General features: G+C 45.9%; 1 protein-coding gene across 1 annotated transcript in view; it reads left to right on the top strand.

The window, feature by feature from the left end:
* LOC124262716 (NGFI-A-binding protein 1-like) overlaps positions 1-25,283 on the top strand; it is a 147,756-nt gene that overhangs the window by 12,645 nt on the left and 109,828 nt on the right. Inside the window, 1 exon segment of the mRNA XM_046697250.1 lies at positions 4,943-5,029. Coding sequence (XP_046553206.1) covers positions 4,943-5,029 — 87 coding nt within the window.

The raw sequence follows: 25,283 nt of genomic DNA, 5'->3' as shown, positions 1-25,283 counted from the left end.
AACACTGGTTTTGACAGTCTCCGGGAACTGAAATGAAGGCGTTAGTGGGTACATCAAATAGCCCAGGAACACTCATGATACACTTTTAACATGATGCCCTGTAAATGGGGCCGCCAAAAACAAAAGAGTTAAGTAGAACAGTGGTCGTGTTACATTCAGCGTTACCGCTGGTCAGAAGCCGGACACACACATGGGGTCCATCCTTGGTGTTCAAGGTTGTGCCCTGTGCATCCTCTGAGGGGAACTTGTTATGGAAGCTTCCCAATCACCAAGTACAGAACACGTGTTCTGATCACATGCGGGGCGGTGGGGTAGCCTAGTGGTTAAAGCGTTCGCTCGTCACGCCGAAGACCCGGGTTCGATTCCCCACATGGGTACAATGTGTGAAGCCCATTTCTGGTGTCCCCCGCCGTGATATAGCTGGAATATTGTTAAAAGCGGCGTAAAACTGAACTCATTCACTAACTCACTCATATCACATGTAAGCCTCCGCACGTCACGCTGAAGACCCGGGTTCGATTCCCAACATGGGTACAATGTGTAAAATCATACTCACTCACTCTGATCACATGACCAGATGACCAGGGGTTAAGTTACAAACACACTGTCGATCGGGATCACGTTACAGGGAATTGACAATACTGCCACCCACGATTTGCCATTGTGATCTCGGGTATTGTACGTCTACCACCCCAGGGGCGGTGGGGTATAGCCTATTGGTTAAAGCGTTCGCTCGTCACGCCGAAGATCCACATGGGTACAATATGTCCCCCGCCGTAATATTGCTGAAATATTGCTAAAAGCGGCGTAAAACTGAACTCACTCACTCTACCAAACCATGAGACGTTCATAATATCAATCACTGGTTTGTCGTGCACTGACATGACCTTTTAGAGTTTGCTGTTATAAGTCACTAAAATACGCATCCAAACACGCACACGCACACGCACGCACACGCACACGCAATCAAAAGTACACCAGCTGTTCCACTTGGCTAAAAAGCTGCAAGTAAATAAAACGATACTGGAATATATTATTCCTGATATAATAATGAACTCAGCCGCAGTATTTTCGGTACATTGCATCAAAATTCCATGAAATTATATTAATAGGTACTTTCTAACTGAATCATCAATAGACAGGGAAAAACGTGGGCACAGCTGATAGTAATTTCCCGCTTGGTTTGCGAGAAAGTACACACAGCATATGGAACAATGCCTAGCAAGAGCAGGAAATGTTCAAATTTTACATAAAGTTTCATCGCAAATATTTATTTTTTGCATCAAAATATCACCTGAATTCGATGGAGACGATGCAGGTTTAGACAAAATTCTGGAATAATCTTTAGCATCATAATAGAGGGTGTTTTTGGTTTTTTGCTTCTGCAGAATTTGGGTAAGGGAGGTAACCTCACGAGATTTCGATATCCGGAAATTCCTTTATCCGGACAAAATTGGAGAAAGAGCAAGTGTCCGGACAAGCAAGGTTCGTCTATATTGCTTAAATCAAATACGACCATCTCTCACAGAGAGATAGCGCGGGCAGGTTCACGGAATGTTTGACGTATTTGATTTCATTAATGTTGGTTTGAAGGATTTTTTAAGCCATGAGGATATTTTTTATCAATAACTCAGACACCATGTTTTCCGGACTATGCTATTGTATGGTACATATATATTATGTTCCCACATTTGGAGAAATTATAGCTGTACCAAGGATCTTCAGATTTTTGTCTTTTGTATGTGTGTGTGTGTGCGTGCGTGTGTGTGTTCTACTAGAAGGAATTTAAGAAACAGCTTATTCTTTCATAACTCTGTCGTACTTTAACATATTGGCCAAAGTAATATGAAAGTGTTGGATGCCCTACGTTTCTGTAGTATATGAATCAATGAATATTACAGGTACCGCTGTACATGAATCTGTAATTGTGACTATCTAATAAGGACACGAAGACCTTTGGTGCAAGTGATTGTTTTGCCCGTTATATTTAAAGGATAAGAGACAGTTTGATTTGTCATCGATGAGTTTTCTTATTTTTTACTTCAATCGAGAAAACCTAATGTTGACATATAATAGCACGGCTTCTACCAATATGACTCTACAAATATGGCAGTTGTGGTATATGTACCCATGTAAGGAGTGTGTCAACTCGCCTAACACTATCCACTTCTGAGGACGTGAGACTGATGGATTTTGTTGATCACATGGACCTTCGTCCTTTCCCTTGCTTTAGTCTTTCATATAAACCAAGCTTGTTGCTTCGATTGTCTATTAAACGTTTGAAAATCTGGAACTGAATACACGTGAAAAAAATCAAGATTAATCACAGACAGATGTTTATCCAGTGACTTCGTGATTATTTTCCATGATTGATATCGGAAGCAAAAAATATCTACGTTTATGAAGTGCTATATACACATCCATTACAAAATCAGTGTGTCATAATTATTTTACTTTTTCATTTTAAACAAAATTTGCCAAAGCTTTTGTTCGAAATCGATTACATTCTGTTTAAATATTATACTAATAAACAAATGACAGCTAATTTGTAAATCAGTCACAGCAAACACATATAGCATTTAATCAATTGGGTGTAATTAATGAACACACTTAGCGATACTACATCTATATTCCCCTTTTGAAGCACAGCTGTCTTTCTCGTATCGTACCGTGTCATTAAAACAAATATAAACGAATAAAATATGCTTGCTGAAGGTCACAATGACCCAGCTACACGCCATATTATTCCATCTCACAACTGCGCGAACGTCACTACTTTTTCCCCGACCCCACAAAAGTACAAAGACTGTGTTTTTTAAACTCAACGCGAGGTATTGTTGCAAAGCAGTTACCTCCCTTACACCGTGTTCACGGTTGATGCTGGGCGCAGAGTATTTTCCAAACAACAGATGGTGTGCTCTATTCAAGCCGCCGGGGTTACACCACATGACCCGACTGGGTGGGGCCGGTCGCACAACGCTACGCGACTTACCAGCAACGCCCACTTCCCCCCAGCGGCGTTCCCATGGTGACGGTCGGGGGCTGGTGCGGACTATTTTTACAGCGGAGTAATAGCTATCCAAGATTCTAGTTGCGCGTATGGATTCGAGTTACAACAATCGGATCGAACTGTTTTCCCTAAATCATTTATGAATCCGCCAAACGTGTTAGAATTGTTTTATTAATTGAGCGCAACACCATATGTTATCAATTTGGTCGAATTTAGCTTTTTTGTGCATGCCTGCATTCCACAAGCCTGAATAACAACGTTTATAAAAAAATATAATTCAATAACTCTATATTCTCGCTGAAGTAGTGATGATGGTGTCAATATTCAGACAGATACGCTTTCAAACATAGATAAAGCCTACCTATGAATAAAATATTTGATATCCTGCACTCTATTATTAATTTAGCAAGTAGAGTTACTGTTTTTTCATCACTTTTTCAAGGAACTTTATTGTATACTGCAGTTTCAGTATGTGTACCTTATGTTGGTTTTTTTTACTTCTCATCATATTCTCATGTTGTTCGCTTTACGTGGGTTGTATATCAAACTGGTGCACTGAATTGGAAATTAATCAGTGGGATAATAGATCGTCGACTGGAAGTAATATATACTATAAAGAAACGTATCGTTCTGCACAGTGAGCAGGTATAAGATAATTCTGAAACAAGATTAAACATGAGCTATGCTCTTTGTTTTCATTTAAAGCTACAGACGTTTAGTAGCCAGACGCAGCAGCAAGAAGCTGGGCCATGAATTGTAGGTATAATGTAATTTGGGGTCAAAAGTTTCAAAGTTTAAATTGCTTTTCTTTCCATTTATGATTGTCTTGGTTGTGTAATATTTTCCAAAAAGCCCACTGATACTTTTAATTTGTCTGGAATTTATTCTGAATGAATCACTCGCTTCAACGTTCTGTCTTCTTTTTAACGTCGATTTATGAATGACGTCACCTTTAAGATGGTTCATTTTTTGTGTGTTGTAAACTGAAGCGCTAAAGAAAGTACCCGACCAAGTTTAATGGCGGCTTAAAAAAATAAACCACACACGTTTTGCCAGTGGTGCTGTATTTGTTTGTGATATCATGGTCATGTTGCAGACATAGGTTTGAAGTGTTTGTTGTTGTTTTTGTGTTTGTTGTTGTTTTTATCTAGTGTAACTGTCTGCTTAAATAGAAGTGTTCAAATGTACACTTTCTATTTCCCGACAATTTCTGTGAAGGGTGAGTGAGTGAGTTATGCTGCTTTGCACACTACCCTAGTTCTTGAACGACGGGTCTGATTGATGCGGAAGGAAGCCCGAGTCGATGCAGGTCTTACACGGTTTTTACTTTGATGTGAATGAGTAGGCTGCAGACTAACAGATCAACATAATATTGGCAAATCTAGGATTCAAACCCAGTCACAGATTTCTTTACACATAAGGTACGCAACTCTGGACAGCGAACACTTAGACGTCTGTGCAACCTATATACCTTATGTGTCTTATGTGTGTAAAAAACATGTTTTACTCGAAATCTAGAACACTTAATTTGGGTCGGGTAGATTCGATGGTTTTGTTGAAAGTGTGTCGTTCTACCGAAATGGCGTTGGGGGTTTGAAAGTAATATCAACTACTGGTTTGTTTCGACCAGACTTGATCGTTTTCAGGTCTGGAGCTGTAACCTTGAAACTCAAAAGGGAGTTAACGTTGTTCTTGAAAACAAAGCAGATTATACGTTGTAAGGGGTAATGCGTATATATGTAATGCGTGCGTTTCCTTTGATCAATGTGCAGGGTTCGAACACAGACTTCGGCACCACGAGGGTTCGCATTACCCACTGTGCTAAGTAACGAGCGTATTAAGGACAATATAAACTGAGTGATACAGTAGAACAGTTTTACGTTTTCTGGATCATGTGTGTATTTATTCTATGTGTTTTTGCTTCTATTTCAGGCATGCGTCCTTACGGGCACTTTTTTCCCGACAAACACTACACGAATTACTTCCCTCCACACCTACTCACCTACAACGGAGAGACAAGTAAGTCATCTTTTTTTTAAGTACAGGATGCTAAACAACAACAAATCGAACACAATCCAAGATTCGATCATTGGAAATAGTTTAGTTCGTTTTGAATACAATGTATTTCAAGATTCCCGTGGGTGTTATGCTTTACTTGAGGACAGATTATGTTGTGTTTTTAGCCAAGACCCAAGAGAATACTTGAAACCTTAGATTCTTTTTCTGTTAGTTTATACTTTACACAATGGCAAAACTACTATTTCAGTCAAGATTTATACAAATACTTGAAACATTAAAATTGGTTTTGGACACAAAAAACAACACAGGACTTATTTTCAGTCTTCAACCAGGAAGTTGAAACCTTTTGCAGAAAGTATTTGTAGTACTTAATGGATGTATTATGTTCTTTGTATATATCACATACTTATATACCATATAGATAGTCTTTCATTGCGATTGCTATATAGCACGTGTTGCCATGTTTACATAGAGCTGTCATTCTGTATACTGTATCGATATGATTCGATTTTTATACGGTTTCTTTATTCAATGTCTCAGAAGTACCCTTGACATACAAAAATAGAGTAAGCCTCTGTTCCCTTAAGGTTTGTGATTTGTGGTTTAACGCCGCACTCAACAATAATTCAGACGACGATCTGTAGGTAATCGAGTTATACCAGACAATTCAGTGATTGCCATCACGTGCAGCGTCCTACTCGGACATAATGACTTGCATCAACAGAGTCAGCGACCACTCGCGATAATCCCGCCAGGAGCATTCTAACCCGGATTTTCACGGTTACAAAACTTGTGAAATATCGATATTGTAATCGTCTGTCTGAAATTATTAAGACCAGGATTTATGACATCCTGAAACAAATAAACAGCTCTTATTGAAGGGTCTACGGTAGGATTAGCAATAATATCTACGCAGATCAGCCATCTGCTGAAGTCTCATATGCTGGTTTTCTTGCAAGGGTGTGAATCTCGCAGCTAGTGTTGATTAGATGTGTAGATAAGTCTTACTCGGTCTTGAGGGTAGACCGCCCTAGCCCATGAAGGACCTCTTGTCTTTCTATACTCCTTGTCTAATGAGTTGTAAGCATTATAGGTTAACCAACGAACCCGCAGTTGGAACATACACACTGCTCCATCAGTTGAATAAAGCAGGTATCTGTAACCATAGGTCTGTAATCATACTTGTACCTGTAGGTCGTTATGGTCATTACAGGTGTTCCAACTCACCGCTCTACTGAATCGCAGTTGTCCTTGACCCTGCCACTTTAACCCCTTAACATGGCTCTCTACACTATACAATTGATAGAACAGTTAAATGAAAAGAAATGTGGCATCCACGTAGAATATGCGTAGCTGACAAAATTAACAGCTTCTGTCGAACCTAGGACTTTCAGCGAGCGTGCTGGACGTAGATATCTAACGTATATAAGGGATAGTGTCTGCATGTTTGGGTGTTGTATACAGAGCCCTGTGTGAAGCTCAGAACCGTGACATAAGTGTTCTTTGGTTGTTTTTTGTTGTTTTGGTATTTTTTGGTGGTGGTGTGTCGTCCTGTGTATAGAGCCCAGGTCACAAATCAGTTGCAGTTAAGCAGCCGTGGTTACGGAGGGTCTTTAAATGGGTGGCAGGGTTTGACTCCTGAGAGTTTCTAGGACTTCAGTCCTGCCCCACAACGAAGCACACGTGAAACATGTGATCTCACCTTAGGCAAGTGAGTTTGTTCCAGATTGCCTCTGGTCACTCAGCATTCAATGGGCACCCGGTGAAACAAGTCATATGACTATTAACCTTCAAGCGCCTCACAGGCAGCTTGGGTTATCTGGGGTAATAATTTCCATTATGTTTTATGCGCTTAGAGCATACCCGTGCGGCATTCAGCGTTAAATAAGTGGCCTTTATATTATAACTGATCATTATTAACAACAAAGTTCGAATACATTCTAAAATTGGCCCCATCAGACCAAGAAAGTTGTCCTTGAAGGACGTGGGTGAAGATTGTACTGAATATAGTGTCCCCCAAGCATAGGTCTCCTACTATTGCAATACCATTGAAATAGCGGTTCCCCCTTGAATAGTTGAGAACCGATTGGTCATGTGGTCACTTCCTGTAGGCTTTCTGGTCGTTGGTTTTGGTTTTATTCATTGCCAATGCTTGCAACTTTCTTGATTCACCATATTCCGTGTCCATCAATGCTTTTACTCAAAGGCAGTGACAATGCACTTTTCATTATATATTTGATTTTTAGAGGCACAAAACTCGAAAGTTCTTATCTTTGAAAATCTAAAATTGCATGTGTTCAATTAGGCCAAGGAAATTATCCAGAAGGCATGCCAAAGAAAACAAAATCGAGTTTAATATCTGGTTACTGTATTTCCAGATTAGAGACGCGCGTCAGTTTGAAAGGGAACGGAAATTTGAGACTTTGACTTTCTCTTTCATCCTGTAGAAATCCTCCTATCGCATCAATCCAGACGGATCCATCCTCGTTTATCAAGTGGATTACGTCTTACGAGTTCTACTTGATACATACCATAAACCCGCTCGTCAATACAGCGTCGTCCTGGACGTGACGTCATAATGTCCATTACATCTATCTCTAACTAGTTAGTGAATGAAGCCTTGGTGTATACCATAATAGTATGGTGGTATATTACCCTGCATGGCCGAGGATGTACCTGTCCTGACAAGTGGTTTCCGGTGTGTGGCCCTGTGCATAGAGCCCAGGTCACAAATCAGTTGTAACGGAGAGTCCTTGGATGGGTGACCATGTTAGGCAGCTTGACTCCTGACAGTTTCTTCGACTTCTGTCCTGCCCCACAACGAAGCACACAATGTAGTCTCACCTTAGGCAAATGTGTTTCTTAAAAATTGCATCTGTTCCCCCAACGGTACCCGGTGTACCCGGTGGGATGAGTCAAATGACTATTAACCTTCTAGCGCCTTGAGTTATCCGGGGTAACAGCTTTCCCTGACTGTTCATACTTAACAAGATTGTGCGCTTTGAGCATTCTTATGTTTGGAAATAGCGCCGTAGAAATGCGCTATTAATATAGAGATAAACGGTAGATAAATTTGTAGACTCACTGGTTACTGTCACCACAATTATATCAGTTATACTCTTACTACTCATTCAAACATCTATCATAATGGTAGCTAGGAACATCGATCCAATCCAGCCGTGAACCCAACCAACCTGAAATATGTCCAACCCTTTCCATTTTGTCATTTTGATACCTTCATAAAAATATGCAATTGAGAGAGGCATGTGTTCAATCTGTGACAGTCGCTATATATGTATATACCAGGTGTGAAGAAAAGTACAAGCTGTTGTGTTTAATTCAATATAAAACATGTGCACAGTTTGATATCGGATGTATACAGTCGAAAACAAACAATGACGGATTTCATCAGTGGAACTAGAGCTCCACACGTATTAAGGAGTTCAGGGACATGTGTGAAGTCTACATTATTTCCACTGTGTTTGGGTCAGAGAGACACCACGGACACTGGTCATGCGAGGTTAAAGGTGGAGTCACACGTCAGAGAGACACCACGGACACTGGTCATGTGATGTTAAAGGTGGAGTCACACGTCAGAGAGACACCACGGACACTGGTCATGTGATGTTAAAGGTGGAGTCACACGTCAGAGAGACACCACGGACACTGGTCATGTGATGTTAAAGGTGGAAGTCACACGTCAGAGAGACACCACGGACACTGGTCATGTGATGTTAAAGGTGAAGTCACACGTCAGAGAGACACCACGGACACTGGTCATGTGATGTTAAAGGTGGAGACACACGTCAGAGAGACACCACGGACACTGGTCATGTGATGTTAAAGGTGGAGACACACGTCAGAGAGACACCACGGACACTGGTCATTCGAGGTTAAAGGTGAAGTCACACGTCAGTGAGACGCCACGGACACTGACCATGCGAGGTTAAAGGTGGAGTCACACGTCAGAGAGACACCACGGACACTGGTAATGCGAGGTTAAAGGTGGAGTCACACGTCAGAGAGACACCACGGACACTGGTCATGTGATGTTAAGGTGAAGTCACACGTCAGAGAGACACCACGGACACTGGTCATGTGATGTTAAAGGTGAAGTCACACGTCAGAGAGACACCATGGACACTGGTCATGCGAGGTTAAAGGTGGAGTCACATCGTCAGAGAGACACCACGGACACTGGTCATGTGATGTTAAAGGTGGAGTCACATCACGTCAGAGAGACACCACGGACACTGGTCAATCGAGGTTAAAGGTGGAGTCACACGTCAGAGAGACACCACGACACTGGTCGCGAGGTTAAAGGTGGAGTCACACGTCAGAGGGACACCACGGACACTGGTCATGCGAGGTTAAAGGTGGAGTCACATCGTCAGGAGACACCACGGACACTGGTCATGGATGTTAAAGGTGGAGAGACACTTCCAGGAGACACCACGGACACTGGTCATGTGGATGTTAAAGGTGGAGACACACGTCAGAGAGACACCACGGACACTGGTCGGTGAGGTTAAAGGTGAAGTCACACGTCAGAGAGACACCACGGACACTGGTCATGCGAGGTTAAAGGTGGAGTCACACGTCAGAGACACCACGGACACTGGTCATGCGATGTTAAAGGTGAAGTCACACGTCAGAGAGACACCACGGACACTGGTCATGTGATGTTAAAGGGAGACACATCGTCAGAGAGACACCACGGACACTGGTCATGATGTTAAAGGTGAAGTCACATCGTCAGAGAGACACCACGGACACTGGTCATGTGATGTTAAAGGTGGAGACACACGTCAGAGAGACACCACGGACACTGGTCATGTGATGTTAAAGGTGGAGACACACGTCAGAGAGACACCACGGACACTGGTCATTCGAGGTTAAAGGTGAAGTCACACGTCAGTGAGACGCCACGGACACTGACCATGCGAGGTTAAAGGTGGAGTCACACGTCAGAGAGACACCACGGACACTGGTCATGTGATGTTAAAGGTGAAGTCACACGTCAGAGAGACACCATGGACACTGGTCATGTGATGTTAAAGGTGAAGTCACACGTCAGAGAGACACCATGGACACTGGTCATGCGAGGTTAAAGGTGGAGTCACACGTCAGAGAGACACCACGGACACTGGTCATGCGACGTTACAGATGAAGTCAAATGTCAGAGAGACATCACGGACACTGGTCATTCGAGGTTAAAGGTGGAGTCACAGGTCAGAGAGACACCATGGACACTGGTCATGTGATGTTAAAGGTGAAGTCACACGTCAGAGAGACACCACGGACACGGGTCATGTGATTTTAAAGGTGAAGTCACACGTCAGAGAGACACCACGGACACTGGTCATGCGAGGTTAAAGGTGGAGTCACACGTCAGGGAGACACCACGGACACTGGTAATGCAAGGTTAAAGGTGGAGTCACACGTCAGAGAGACACCACGGACACTGGTCGTGTGATGTTAAAGGTGAAGTCACACGTCAGAGAGACACCATGGACACTGGTCATTCGAGGTTAAAGGTGGAGTCACAGGTCAGAGAGACATCACGGACACTGGTCATGTGATGTTAAAGGTGAAGTCACACGTCAGAGAGACACCACGGACACTGGTCATGTGATTTTAAAGAGAGACACCACGGACACTGGTCACGTCGTTAAAGAGAGACACGTCACGGACACACTGGTCATGCGAGGTTAAAGTTGGAGTCACATGTCAGAGGACACACCACGGACACTGGTCATGCGAGGTTAAAGGTGGAGTCACACGTCAGGGGAGACACCACGGACACTGGTAATGCGAGGTTAAAGGTGGAGTCACACGTCAGAGAGACACCACGGACACTGGTCATGCAGAGAGACACCATGGACACTGATGTTAAAGGTGAAGTCACACGTCAGAGAGACACCATGGACACTGGTCATGCGAGGTTAAAGGTGGAGTCACACACGTCAGAGAGACACCACGGACACTGGTCATGTGGATGTTAAAGGTGAAGTCACACGTCAGAGAGACACCACGGACACTGGTCATGCGAGGTTAAAGGTGGAGTCACACGTCAGAGAGACACCACGGACACTGGTCATGCGTGGAGTTTAAAAGGTGGAGTCACACGTCACAGAGAGACACACCACGGACACTGGTCATGCGAGTGTTAAAGGACACTGGAGGTTAAAGTCACACGTCAGAGAGACACCACGGACACTGGTCATGCGATGTTAAAGGTGGAGTCACACGTCAGGAGACACCACGGACACTGGTCATGCGAGGTTAAAGGTGGAGTCACACGTCAGAGAGACACCACGGACACTGGTCATGTGATGTTAAAGGTTAAGCATGTGATGTTAAAGGTGAAGTCACACGTCAGAGAGACACCACGGACACTGGTCGTGCGAGGTTAAAGGTGGAGTGACACGTCAGAGAGACACCACGGACACTGGTCATGTGATGTTAAGGTGAAGTCACACGTCAGAGAGACACCACGGACACCTGTCATGTGATGTCAAAGGTGGAGTCTCACGTCAGAGAGACACCACGGACACCTGTCATGTGATGTCAAAGGTGGAGTCTCACGTCAGAGAGACACCACGGACACTGGTCATGTGATGTTAAAGGTGGAGTCACACGTCACACGTCAGAGAGACACCACGGACACGGGTCATGTGATGTTAAGGTGAAGTCACACGTCACACGTCAGAGAGAAACCACGGACACTGGTCATGTAATGTTAAGGTAACGTCACACGTCAGAGAGACACCACGGCCACTGGTCATGTGATGTTAAAGGTGGAGACACACGTCAGAGAGACATCACGGACACTGGTCATGTGATGTTAAAGGTGGAGATACACGTCAGAGAGACACCACGGACACTGGTCATTCGAGGTTAAAGGTGAAGTCACACGTCAGTGAGACGCCACGGACACTGACCATGCGAGGTTAAAGGTGGAGTCACACGTCAGAGAGACACCACGGACACTGGTAATGCGAGGTTAAAGGTTGAGTCACACGTCAGAGAGACACCACGGACACTGGTCATGTGACGTTAAAGGTGGAGTCACAGGTCAGAGAGACACCACGGACACTGGTCATGTGATGTTAAAGGTGGAGTCACACGTCAGAGAGACACCACGGACACTGGTCATGTGATGTTAAAGGTGAAGTCACACGTCAGAGAGACACCACGGACACTGGTCATGTGATGTTAAAGGTGGAGTCACACGTCAGAGAGACACCACGGAAACTGGTAATGCGAGGTTAAAGGTGAAGTCACACGTCAGAGAGACACCACGGACACCTGTCATGTGATGTCAAAGGTGGAGTCTCACGTCAGAGAGACACCACGGACACTGGTCATGTGATGTTAAAGGTGGAGTCACACGTCACACGTCAGAGAGACACCACGGACACGGGTGATGTGATGTTAAGGTGAAGTCACACGTCACACGTCAGAGAGAAACCACGGACACTGGTCATGTAATGTTAAGGTAACGTCACACGTCAGAGAGACACCACGGACACTGGTCATGCGAGGTTAAAGGTCGAGTCACACGTCAGAGAGACACCATGGACACTGGTCATGCGACGTTACAGATGAAGTCCAATATCAGAGAGACACCACGGCCACTGGTCATGCGAGGTTAAAGGTGGAGTCACACGTCAGAGAGACATCACGGACACTGGTCATGTGATGTTAAAGGTGAAGTCACACGTCAGAGAGACACCACGGACACTGGTCATGTGATGTTAAAGGTGACGTCACACGTCAGAGAGACACCACGGACACTGGTCATGCGAGGTTAAAGGTGGAGTCACACGTCAGAGAGACACCACGGACACTGATCATGTGACGTTAAAGGTGGAGTCACACGTCAGAGAGACACCACGGACACTGGTCAATCGAGGTTAAAGGTGGAGTGACACGTCAGAGAGACACCACGGACACTGGTCATGTGATGTTTAAGGTGAAGTCACAAGTCAGAGAGACACCACGGACACTGGTCGTGCGAGGTTAAAGGTGGAGTGACACGTCAGAGAGACACCATGGACACTGGTCATGCGAGGTTAAAGGTGGAGTCACACGTCAGGGAGACACCACGGACACTGGTAATGCGAGGTTAAGGTGGAGTCACACGTCAGAGAGACACCATGGACACTGGTCATGTGATGTTAAAGGTGAAGTCACACGTCAGAGAGACACCATGGACACTGGTCATGCGAGGTTAAAGGTGGAGTCAAACGTCAGAGAGACACCACGGACACTGGTCATGTGATGTTAAAGGTGAAGTCACACGTCAGAGAGACACCACGGACACTGGTCAATCGTGGTTAAAGGTGGAGTCACACGTCAGAGAGACACCACGGACACTGGTCGTGCGAGGTTAAAGGTGGAGTGACACGTCAGAGAGACACCATGGACACTGGTCATGCGAGGTTAAAGTTGGAGTCACATGTCAGAGGGACCCACGGACACTGGTCATGCGATGTTAAGGTGAAGTCACACGTCAGAGAGACACCACGGACACTGGTCATGCGAGGTTAAAGGTGGAGTCACACGTCAGAGAGACACCACGGACACTGGTCATGTGATGTTTAAGGTGAAGTCACACGTCAGAGAGACACCATGGACACTGGTCATGTGATGTTAAAGGTGAAGTCACACGTCAGAGAGACACCATGGACACTGGTTATGCGAGGTTAAAGGTGGAGTCACACGTCAGAGAGACACCACGGACACTGGTCAGGCGACGTTACAGATGAAGTCAAGTGTCAGAGAGACACCACGGACACTGGTCATGTGATGTTAAAGGTGAAGTCACACGTCAGAGAGACACCATGGACACTGGTCATGCGAGGTTAAAGGTGGAGTCACACGTCAGAGAGACACCACGGACACTGGTCATGCGAGGTTAAAGGTGGAGTCACACGTCAGAGAGACACCACGGACACGGGTCATGTGATCTTAAAGGTGAAGTCACACGTCAGAGAGACACCATGGACACTGGTCATGCGAGGTTGAAGGTGAAGTCAAATGTCAGAGAGACACCACGGACACTGGTCATGTGATGTTAAAGGTGAAGTCACACGTCAGAGAGACACCACGGACACGGGTCATGTGATCTTAAAGGTGAAGTCACACGTCAGAGAGACACCATGGACACTGGTCATGCGAGGTTAAAGGTGAAGTCACACGTCAGAGAGACACCACGGACACTGGTCATGTGATGTTAAAGGTGAAGTCACACGTCAGAGAGACACCACGGACACTGGTCAATCGAGGTTAAAGGTGGAGTCACACGTCAGAGAGACACCACGGACACTGGTCATGTGATGTTTAAGGTGAAGTCACACGTCAGAGAGACACCACGGACACTGGTCGTGCGAGGTTAAAAGTGAAGTGACACGTCAGAGAGACACCATGGACACTGGTCATGCGAGGTTAAAGGTGGAGTCACATGTCAGAGGGACACCATGGACACTGGTCAATCGAGGTTAAAGGTGGAGTCACACGTCAGGAGACACCACGGACACTGGTAATGCAAGGTTAAAGGTGGAGTCACACGTCAGAGAGACACCATGGACACTGGTCATGCGAGGTTAAAGGTGGAGTCACACGTCAGAGAGATACCACGGACACTGGTCATGCGAGGTTAAAGGTGGAGTCACACGTCAGTGAGACGCCACGGACACTGGTCATGTGATGTTAAAGGTGGAGTCACACGTCAGAGAGACACCACGGACACTGGTCAATCGAGGTTAAAGGTGGAGTCACACGTCAGAGAGACACCATGGACACTGGTCACTCGAGGTTAAAGGTGGAGTCATACGTAACAGAGACACCACGGACACTGATCATTTGATGTTAAAGGTGAAGTCACACGTCAGAGAGACACCACGGTCACTGACCATGCGTGGTTAAAGGTGGAGTCACACGTCAAAGAGACACCACGGACACTGGTCATGTGCTGTTAAAGGTGGAGTCACAGGTCAGAGAGACACCACGGACACTGGTCATGCGCTGTTTAAGGTGGAGTCACACGTCAGAGAGACACCACGGACACTGGTCATGCGAAGTGAAAAGTGGAGTCACACGTCAGAGAGACATCACGGACACTGGTCATGTGATGTTAAAGGTGAAGTCACACGTCAGAGACACCACGGACACTGGTCATGCGAGGTGAAAGGTGGAGTCACACGTCAGAGAGACATCACGGACACTGGTCATGCGAGGTGAAAGGTGGAGTCACGTCAGAGAGACATCACGGACACTGGTCATGTGATGTTAAAGGTGACGTCACACGTCAGAGACACCACGGACACTGGTCATGCGAGGTTAAAGGTGGAGTCACACGTCAGAGAGACACCACGGACACTGATCATGTGACGTTAAAGGTGGAGTCACACGTCAGAGAGACACCACGGACACTGGTCAATCGAGGTTAAAGGTGGAGTGACACGTCAGAGAGACACCACGGACACTGGTCATGTGATGTTTAAGGTGAAGTCACAAGTCAGAGACACCACGGACACTGGTCATGCGAGAGGTTAAAGGTGGAGTGACACGTCAGAGAGACACCATGGACACTGGTCATGCGAGGTTAAAGGTGGAGTCACACGTCAGGGAGGAGAACACCACGGACACTGGTAATGCGAGGTTAAAGGTGGAGTCACACGTCAGGGAGACAACATGGACACTGGTCATGCGAGGTTAAAGGTGGAGTCACACGTCAGAGAGACACCACGGACACTGGTCAATCGAGGTTAAAGGTGGAGTCACATGTCAGAGAGACACCATGGACACTGGTCACTCGAGGTTAAAGGTGGAGTCATACGTAACAGAGACACCACGGACACTGATCATTTGATGTTAAAGGTGAAGTCACACGTCAGAGAGACACCACGGTCACTGACCATGCGTGGTTAAAGGTGGAGTCACACGTCAAAGAGACACCACGGACACTGGTCATGCGCTGTTTAAGGTGGAGTCACACGTCAGAGAGACACCACGGACACTGGTAATGCGAGGTGAAAAGTGGAGTCACACGTCAGAGAGACATCACGGACACTGGTCATGTGATGTTAAAGGTGAAGTCACACGTCAGAGAGACACCACGGACACTGGTCATGCGAGGTGAAAGGTGGAGTCACACGTCAGAGAGACATCACGGACACTGGTCATGCGAGGTGAAAGGTGGAGTCACACGTCAGAGAGACATCACGGACACTGGTCATGTGATGTTAAAGGTGAAGTCACACGTCAGAGAGACACCACGGTCACTGACCATGCGTGGTTAAAGGTGGAGTCACACGTCAAAGAGACACCACGGACACTGGTCATGTGCTGTTAAAGGTGGAGTCACAGGTCAGAGAGACACCACGGACACTGGTCATGCGCTGTTTAAGGTGGAGTCACACGTCAGAGAGACACCACGGACACTGGTCATGCGAAGTGAAAAGTGGAGTCACACGTCAGAGAGACATCACGGACACTGGTCATGTGATGTTAAAGGTGAAGTCACACGTCAGAGAGACACCACGGACACTGGTCATGCGAGGTGAAAGGTGGAGTCACACGTCAGAGAGACATCACGGACACTGGTCATGCGAGGTGAAAGGTGGAGTCACACGTCAGAGAGACATCACGGACACTGGTCATGTGATGTTAAAGGTGACGTCACACGTCAGAGAGACACCACGGACACTGGTCATGCGAGGTTAAAGGTGGAGTCACACGTCAGGGAGACACCACGGACACTGATCATGTGACGTTAAAGGTGGAGTCACACGTCAGAGAGACACCACGGACACTGGTCAATCGAGGTTAAAGGTGGAGTGACACGTCAGAGAGACACCACGGACACTGGTCATGTGATGTTTAAGGTTAAGTCACAAGTCAGAGAGACACCACGGACACTGGTCGTGCGAGGTTAAAGGTGGAGTGACACGTCAGAGAGACACCATGGACACTGGTCATGCGAGGTTAAAGGTGGAGTCACACGTCAGGGAGACACCACGGACACTGGTAATGCGAGGTTAAAGGTGGAGTCACACGTCAGGGAGACAACATGGACACTGGTCATGCGAGGTTAAAGGTGGAGTCACACGTCAGAGAGACACCACGGACACTGGTCAATCGAGGTTAAAGGTGGAGTCACATGTCAGAGAGACACCATGGACACTGGTCACTCGTGGTTAAAGGTGGAGTCACACGTCAAAGAGACACCACGGACACTGGTCATGTGCTGTTAAAGGTGGAGTCACAGGTCAGAGAGATACCACGGACACTGGTCATGCGCTGTTTAAGGTGGAGTCACACGTCAGAGAGACACCACGGACACTGGTCATGCGAGGTGAAAGGTGGAGTCACACGTCAGAGAGACATCACGGACACTGGTCATGTGATGTTAAAGGTGAAGTCACACGTCAGAGAGACACCACGGACACTGGTCATGCGAGGTGAAAGGTGGAGTCACACGTCAGAGAGACATCACGGACACTGGTCATGCGAGGTGAAAGGTGGAGTCACACGTCAGAGAGACATCACGGACACTGGTCATGTGATGTTAAAGGTGAAGTCACACGTCAGAGAAACACCACGGACACTGGTCATGCGATGTTAAAGGTGGAGTCACACGTCAGAGAGACACCACGGACACTGGTCAATCGAGGTTAAAGGTGGAGTCACACGTCAGAGAGACACCACGGACACTGACCATGCGAGGTTAAAGGTGGAGTCACACGTCAAAGAGACACCACGGACACTGGTCATGTGATGTTAAAGGTGGAGTCACACGTCAGAGAGACACCACGGACACTGGTCATGCCCTGTTTAAGGTGAAGTCACACGTCAGAGAGACACCACGGACACTGGTCATGTGATGTTAAAGGTGAAGTCACACGTCAGAGAGACACCACGGACACTGGTCATGTGATGTTAAAGGTGGAGTCACACGTCAGAGAGACACCACGGACACTGGTCATGCGATGTTAAAGGTGGAGTCACACGTCAGAGAGACACACGGAGACTGGTCATGATGAGAGTCAGAGAGACACTGTGAACTCGTCAGAGAGAGTAGAGAGTGAAGCTTAAAAGTTTAGGGTTAAAAGAAGTATCCCAGGTGTTAGATAGACAATATTAACCAAAGCCATACGGGGTTAAACGTTCGGAGTCACACACGCCAGAGATGCAACATGGACACCAGCCCTTCAAGGGTTAGGGTGGTGTCACAGATCGTTTAAGACACAATATGGACACCAGCACTGCGAGGGTTAAAAGTGGGGTCACATGTTGTTGTTGACGACATCCCCGCTCTCTCAGGAAGGTTCTGTTGTAGATTGTGCGATATGATGTATGCTTGCCAGACTTGAACTTATCGAATCCTAGCAGTCCCTGTAAGATGTGTTAAAATGCACACAATCACACACAGAAAAGGATCAATATCCTAGAAGGACACGCCGGATTTATTTTCACCTATCAGGAGCAACAGCTGGTTCAGTGTTATCTTGATCCGACACTGTGTGTTTTCCAACAACTCTGTCCTCTGCTGTGAAGTGGTTTTTTATGAAAGAGCGTAATATCATGGCTGTGTGAGTGTATGTATGTATACCCGGTATCTATCTTCGCCTAATCACGTTAGCATTAGTGGACTGGACGAATACAATTAACAATGTGAAGTAGATATCCTGACCCATGCCACTTAGGTATACAACGCAGCTGTACCCCTATAGAACGCAGTTGTACCTCTATACTTCACCACCCAATACAACAAAGTTGTACCTCTATACAACACAGTTGTACTTCTATAAAACACGGCTGTACCCCTATAGAAAAACAACTGTACCCCTATAGAAAACAGCTGTACCCCTATACAACACAGCTGAACCCCTATAGAAAACAGCTGTACCCCTATACAACACAGCTGTACCCCTATACAACACAGCTGTACCCCTATACAACACAGCTGTACCCCTATACAACACAGCTGTACCCCTATACAACACAGCTGTACCCCTATACAACACAGCTGTACCCCTATACAACACAGCTGTACCTCTATACAACACAGCTGTACCCCTATACAACACAGCTGTACCCGTCCCGATAGTCTCCATCTTCCTACAGCGAGATAGGGCCAGCTATTGAAAGGCAAGTCAACGATTGCTGTGGGACGCAATAAAACATGTCGTCAGAGAACAGGCAGCGGTTTCCTCCTTACGAACATGGTCCTTTCCTGCCAAACACAAAAAATGTCGTCAGCCAATGAATACAGGATACGATTTTACGAAAGGCTATTTAATATTGTAATTTATAGTAAGCGGCAAAATGAAAAATTATACACAGGAGGAAATAAATACAATATCGATCGATTATATTATCATTCTATGGCGCGAGAAAAAAACACGAGGAAAGAGGAAGTAGTTCATTTATGGACAATTAAATGTGCTTTTAATAAAATGCATTTTTTGTGTAATCGTTACTCAATCCATATCTCAGCACTATTTCCGCGCTTTATCCGCTTTATACTGTCCATATCTCAGCACCAATCCCCCGTATTCCCCTCGTTACTCTGCCCATATCTCAGCACCAATCCCCCGTATTATCTCCGTTACTCTGCCCATATCTCAGCACCAATCCCCGTATTCCCCTCGTTACTCTGCCCATATCTCAGCACCAATCCCCGTATTATCTCCGTTACTCTGCCCATATCTCAGCACCAATCCCCGTATTCCCCTCGTTACTCTGTCCATATCTCAGCACCAATCCCCGTATTATCTCCGTTACTCTGTCCATATCTCAGCACCAATCCCCGTATTATCTCCGTTACTCTGCCCATATCTCAGCACCAATCCCGTATTATCTCCGTTACTCTGTCCATATCTCAGCACCAATCCCCGTATATATCTCCGTTACTCTCAGCACCAATCCCCGTATTATTCCCCGTTACTCTGTTAATCTTCTCCGTTACTCTGCATATATCTTACTCTGCATATCTCAGCACCAATCGTATCATCTCCGTTACTCTGTCCATATCTCAGCACCAATCCCCGTATTATCTCCCATTACTCTGTCCATATCTCAGCACCAATCCCCCGTATTATCTCCGTTACTCTGCCCATATCTCAGCACCAATCCCCGTATTATCTCCGTTACTCTGTCCATATCTCAGCACCAATCCCCGTATTATCTCCGTTACTCTGCCCATATCTCAGCACCAATCCCCGTATTATCTCCGTTACTCTGTCCATATCTCAGCACCAATCCCCGTATCATCTCCGTTACTCTGCTCAGCATATTACTCTGCCCATCTCAGCACCAATCCCTGTATTATCTCCGTTACTCTGCCCATATCTCAGCACCAATCCCGTATCATCTCCGTTACTCTGTCCATATCTCAGCACCAATCCCCTGTATTATCTCCGTTACTCTGCCCATATCTCAGCACCAATCCCTGTATTATCTCCGTTACTCTGCCCATATCTCAGCCATAATCCCCTGTGATTCAATCATCTCCGTTCCTCTGCCCATTATCTCCACCAATCTCTGCCACTCTGCCCATATCTCAGCACTCAGCGCAATCCCCGTATCATCTCCGTTACTCTGCCCATATCTCAGCACCAATCCCCGTATCATCTCCGTTACTCTGCCCATATCTCAGCACCAATCCCCGTATTATCTCCGTTACTCTGCCCATATCTCAGCACCAATCCCCGTATCATCTCCGTTACTCTGCCCATATCTCAGCACCAATCCCCGTATTCATCTCCGTTACTCTGCCCATATCTCAGCACCAATCCCCGTATCATCTCCGTTACTCTGCCCATATCTCAGCACCAATCCCCGTATTATCTCCCTACTCTGCCTATATCTCAGCACCAATCCCTGCCCATATCTCAGCAGCACCAATCCCCGTATCATCTCCGTTACTCTGTCCATATCTCAGCACCAATCCCCGTATTCCATCTCCGTTACTCTGCCCATATCTCAGCACCAATCCCCTCCGTTACTATATCTCAGCGCAATCTCCCGTTACTCTGCCCATATCTCAGCACCAATCCCCCGTTATCTCCGTTACTCTGCCCATATCTCAGCACCAATCCCCGTATTATCTCCGTTACTCTGTATCCATATCTCAGCACCAATCCCCGTATTATCTCCGTTACTCTGCCCATATCTCAGCACCAATCCCCGTATCATCTCCGTTACTCTGCCCATATCTCAGCACCACCCCCATTCCCTGTCTTCGTTATCCCCATGTATCATCCGTTATTCCCCGTATTACCCTCTCCGTTACTCTGCCCATATCTCAGCACCAATCCCTGTATCATCTCCGTTACTCTGCCCATATCTCAGCACCAATCCCTGTTACTCTGCCCATATCTCAGCACCAATCCCCGTATTATCTCCGTTACTCTGCCCATATCTCAGCACTCAATCCCCGTATTATCTCCGTTACTCTGCCCATATCTCAGCACCAATCCCCGTATTATCTCCGTTACTCTGCCCATATCTCAGCACCAATCCCCGTATTATCTCCGTTACTCTGCCCATATCTCAGCACCAATCCCCGTATTATCTCCGTTACTCTGCCCATATCTCAGCACCAATCCCCGTATTATCTCCGTTACTCTGCCCATATCTCAGCACCAATCCCCGTATTATCTCCGTTACTCTGTCCATATCTCAGCACCAATCCCCGTATTATCTCCGTTACTCTGCCCATATCTCAGCACCAATCCCCCGTATTATCTCCGTTACTCTGCCCATATCTCAGCACCAATCCCCCGTATTATCTCCGTTACTCTGCCCATATCTCAGCACCAATCCCCGTATTATCTCCGTTACTCTGCCCATATCTCAGCACCAATCCCCCGTATTATCTCCGTTACTCTGCCCATATCTCAGCACCAATCCCCGTATTATCTCCGTTACTCTGCCCATATCTCAGCACCAATCCCCCGTATTATCTCCGTTACTCTGCCCATATCTCAGCACCAATCCCCGTATTATCTCCGTTACTCTGTCCATATCTCAGCACCAATCCCCGTATTATCTCCTGCCCATATCTCAGCACCAATCCCCGTATTATCTCCGTTACTCTGCCCATATCTCAGCACCAATCCCCCGTATTATCTCCGTTACTCTGCCCATATCTCAGCACCAATCCCGTATTATCTCCGTTACTCTGCCCATATCTCAGCACCAATCCCCGTATTATCTCCGTTACTCTGTCCATATCTCAGCACCAATCCCCGTATCATCTCCGTTACACTGCCCATATCTCAGCACCAATCCCCGTATCATCTCCGTTACTCTGTCCATATTTTGAAACCATTTAACAGAAAACAATGGCTTTGTCAATATCCAAATGAATTCCCACAGTCCTATTATGCCCCTGTTAATAGCCATATGTAATTTACATTTACATTTCAATAGTTCAATGGCTTAATTCCACGAATCATATACATTTCATTTCAGAATACATTAACATTCTGGCGCTTCCTAATGGCGTTTAAGAGTCGTTATCTGTTTCCCATTTAGATGTTATGATATTCATCTCCCAACAGTTATACATACATACATCCATTTTATTAAGTTCACATGGTATGTCTCAAGAATATATGTATGTGTGAGCGTGTATATGTGTGTGTGTCTGTCTCGGTATATTCCCCTGGCTAACCGAGGATGAATCCTACCGGATACACAGTCAAAGTCCTAGGGGGTCACATCCCCAAACGTCGTATGTGAGTCATAATTTCAGTTAGTGCTACACCTGTGTAGATCCGGGTTAGAACTGATCTTCAGTAACCCATGCTTGTCGTAAAAGGCGACTAACGGGATTGGATGGTCAGGCGCATTGACTTGGTTGACATATGTCATCGTATCCCAATTGCGTAGATCAATACTCATGCTGTTGATCACTGGATTGTCTGGTCCAGACACGATTATTTCTAGACCGCCGCCGTATAGCTGGAACATTGCTGAGTGCGGCGTAAAATTAAACTCACTCACTCACTCAGTTAGTGTTACATATGATACAACGCTGAGACATTGCTTCTGTGTGACCATGGGGCTCATTTACCAGTTGATAGACAATATGACCTTGACTTTGACGTAGCAAATTGACGGAGCTTTTGAACTATTTATGCTTCATGGGACTGGCTCATGTCTTGTCGCTCCATCTGATGACTCGCTGCTCTACGCCTGAAAATACTGCCGACAAGACGCTAACTTCTAACTAACTTATATTCATCATGCACTTAGATGAATTCTGTAACAGACCAGGTTCATTCATGCACATGCCTCACAATACCTTATTCAGCCGCTTTCTTTTTGGCACATCGTTCATTTATATACATCTCCCCCTCACTCACCCTGACCCACGGCTCGCTCACTCACCCATACAACCACCATATGTTTACAAAAATACTATTATTCAATTATTTATTCACGTCTACGAAATCACCGTCTACGAACCAGTCTGGGCTACGAATCCAACGCGTCTACGAACTGGTTCAGCCTCCGAAAACACCGTCTCCCCAACCACCCACCCTGATCCACCCACGCACCACCGCCCAGTAACCAAGGCAGTCACCCAAATATCCACCCTGACCCACCCACCCTGATCCACCCACGCAGTTCCCAAAATATCTTTATAATCTTTACTGCGTCAGGCTTGCCGCCACACCACGATTGAAATGAGATATTCTTCAAGACGCTGACCTCCCTCACTCACTCTGCGTAGATATGCACTTTACTAATTATCGCAAGAAGTATGGACGCAGCTACAAGACTCGATTAGAACTGAGTCGTCAGCTGGCTGTTCAGCCTAGCTATAAAGATTATTTAAGCGGCCACGCGTAATGCGTTACTCATATTCTCCACTGAAAATGACTCCCAACTTTATAAAACTCTATTAACTCTCACAATAAACAAAACACGTTAAAATCGAACATGGTCGAAATAAATGTAATATTCGCATCCATTATCAAATTATTTTCCTTTTTTAAATATATATTGTTTTTATCAGTAAACACGTCATGGAAGTCAAGTAATAAACAGCATGATGCATTATTCAAATATGTGTCATAACGCGAATGGGTATGCACGAACAAATAATTAATAGCGCCAGTTAAAGGTTTTAGATAAGCGTCTCACATTGGTTCATTATTATTTAATTGCGTGGAAAACGCAAGGTTTTTACTCGATGTCACTAAGTTCCGTGAATAATTAAACTGTTTTACATGGCAGTTTGCTAACGATGTGATCTGTCGAACAAGTGGTATTTTTTACGACATCCTCGACGTGTAGTTGCCGCTCTGCCGGCGATGGCACCGGTTTTGCCAGTGCGCGAGGTCTTAAATAAAATCTATGAATTCTCATTTATAAATTTATTTCTCGGAAGTCTCTTCTTAAATTTTTATGTCCAATGTTTTACATGTATCTGAAAAAGATCAAATTTCTTGTAAATCTTTGTTTGAAGTTTTGCTTTAGACTTTTTTCTGTTTTATACATTGAAAGTCTTTTGTTGTAAGATGGATTACAGTAACGGCGACAATAGATTAACAGTAAGAGGAAGTTTGGTTTGTTCTTTCGGTCATCACCAGCGGCTTCACAGCCCATGTATGTTTCCGATGGTCATAATGGCTATCAAGTATGGATATGATTTACATCGGGGAAATCTCTGAGAAGATAACATTATACCTTTGACCCGAAAGGACACGTGGTCGTGCGGTCCCAGGACCCGGAGCTAGCTAGAGAGTCGTGTCCCTTTGTTATCAGGATCCGCCCATCTTTCACAACCGAGTTTCGACCTATTATCTGCTACCATGGATATGCACGCTGAGTACACCCTAATCGTTGTAACTCACCGAGTGGCGTATTGACTCGTCGTGTGATGTCAGACCCCATTGCGTAGCTTCGTAATGCTAGGGTAAAACTATGTGCCCGGCGGCCACGGCAGCCCCGTTTCCCCGAAACGTAGTGCGCCGTGGGTTTGGGGGCATTTTCCCCCTTCAAAGTCAAGTTTTGTTTTGTCCTGCTAAGTTTTTTCTCACGGTCAATCACTTTATACGTGATGGGCCGTTCGGAAAAACGGGCTGCTGAGTCCCGGAAGCTCAAAGGCGCACTGCAGTCCGGAGTTCACAACGGATGCCATCGTAACTCATCGTGAGGCGTCGTGACTCATCGTGGGGCCTCGTAACACATCGTGAGGCATCGTAACTCATCGTGAGGCGTCTTT

Source organism: Haliotis rubra, unplaced genomic scaffold (assembly GCF_003918875.1).
Source record: "Haliotis rubra isolate DU_JTF1 unplaced genomic scaffold, ASM391887v1 Scf85, whole genome shotgun sequence".
In the NCBI taxonomy this organism is placed as follows: Eukaryota; Metazoa; Mollusca; class Gastropoda; order Lepetellida; family Haliotidae; genus Haliotis; species Haliotis rubra.
The sequence above is the reverse complement of the archived record's forward strand: the minus strand, read 5'-3'. Positions and strand labels throughout refer to the sequence as shown.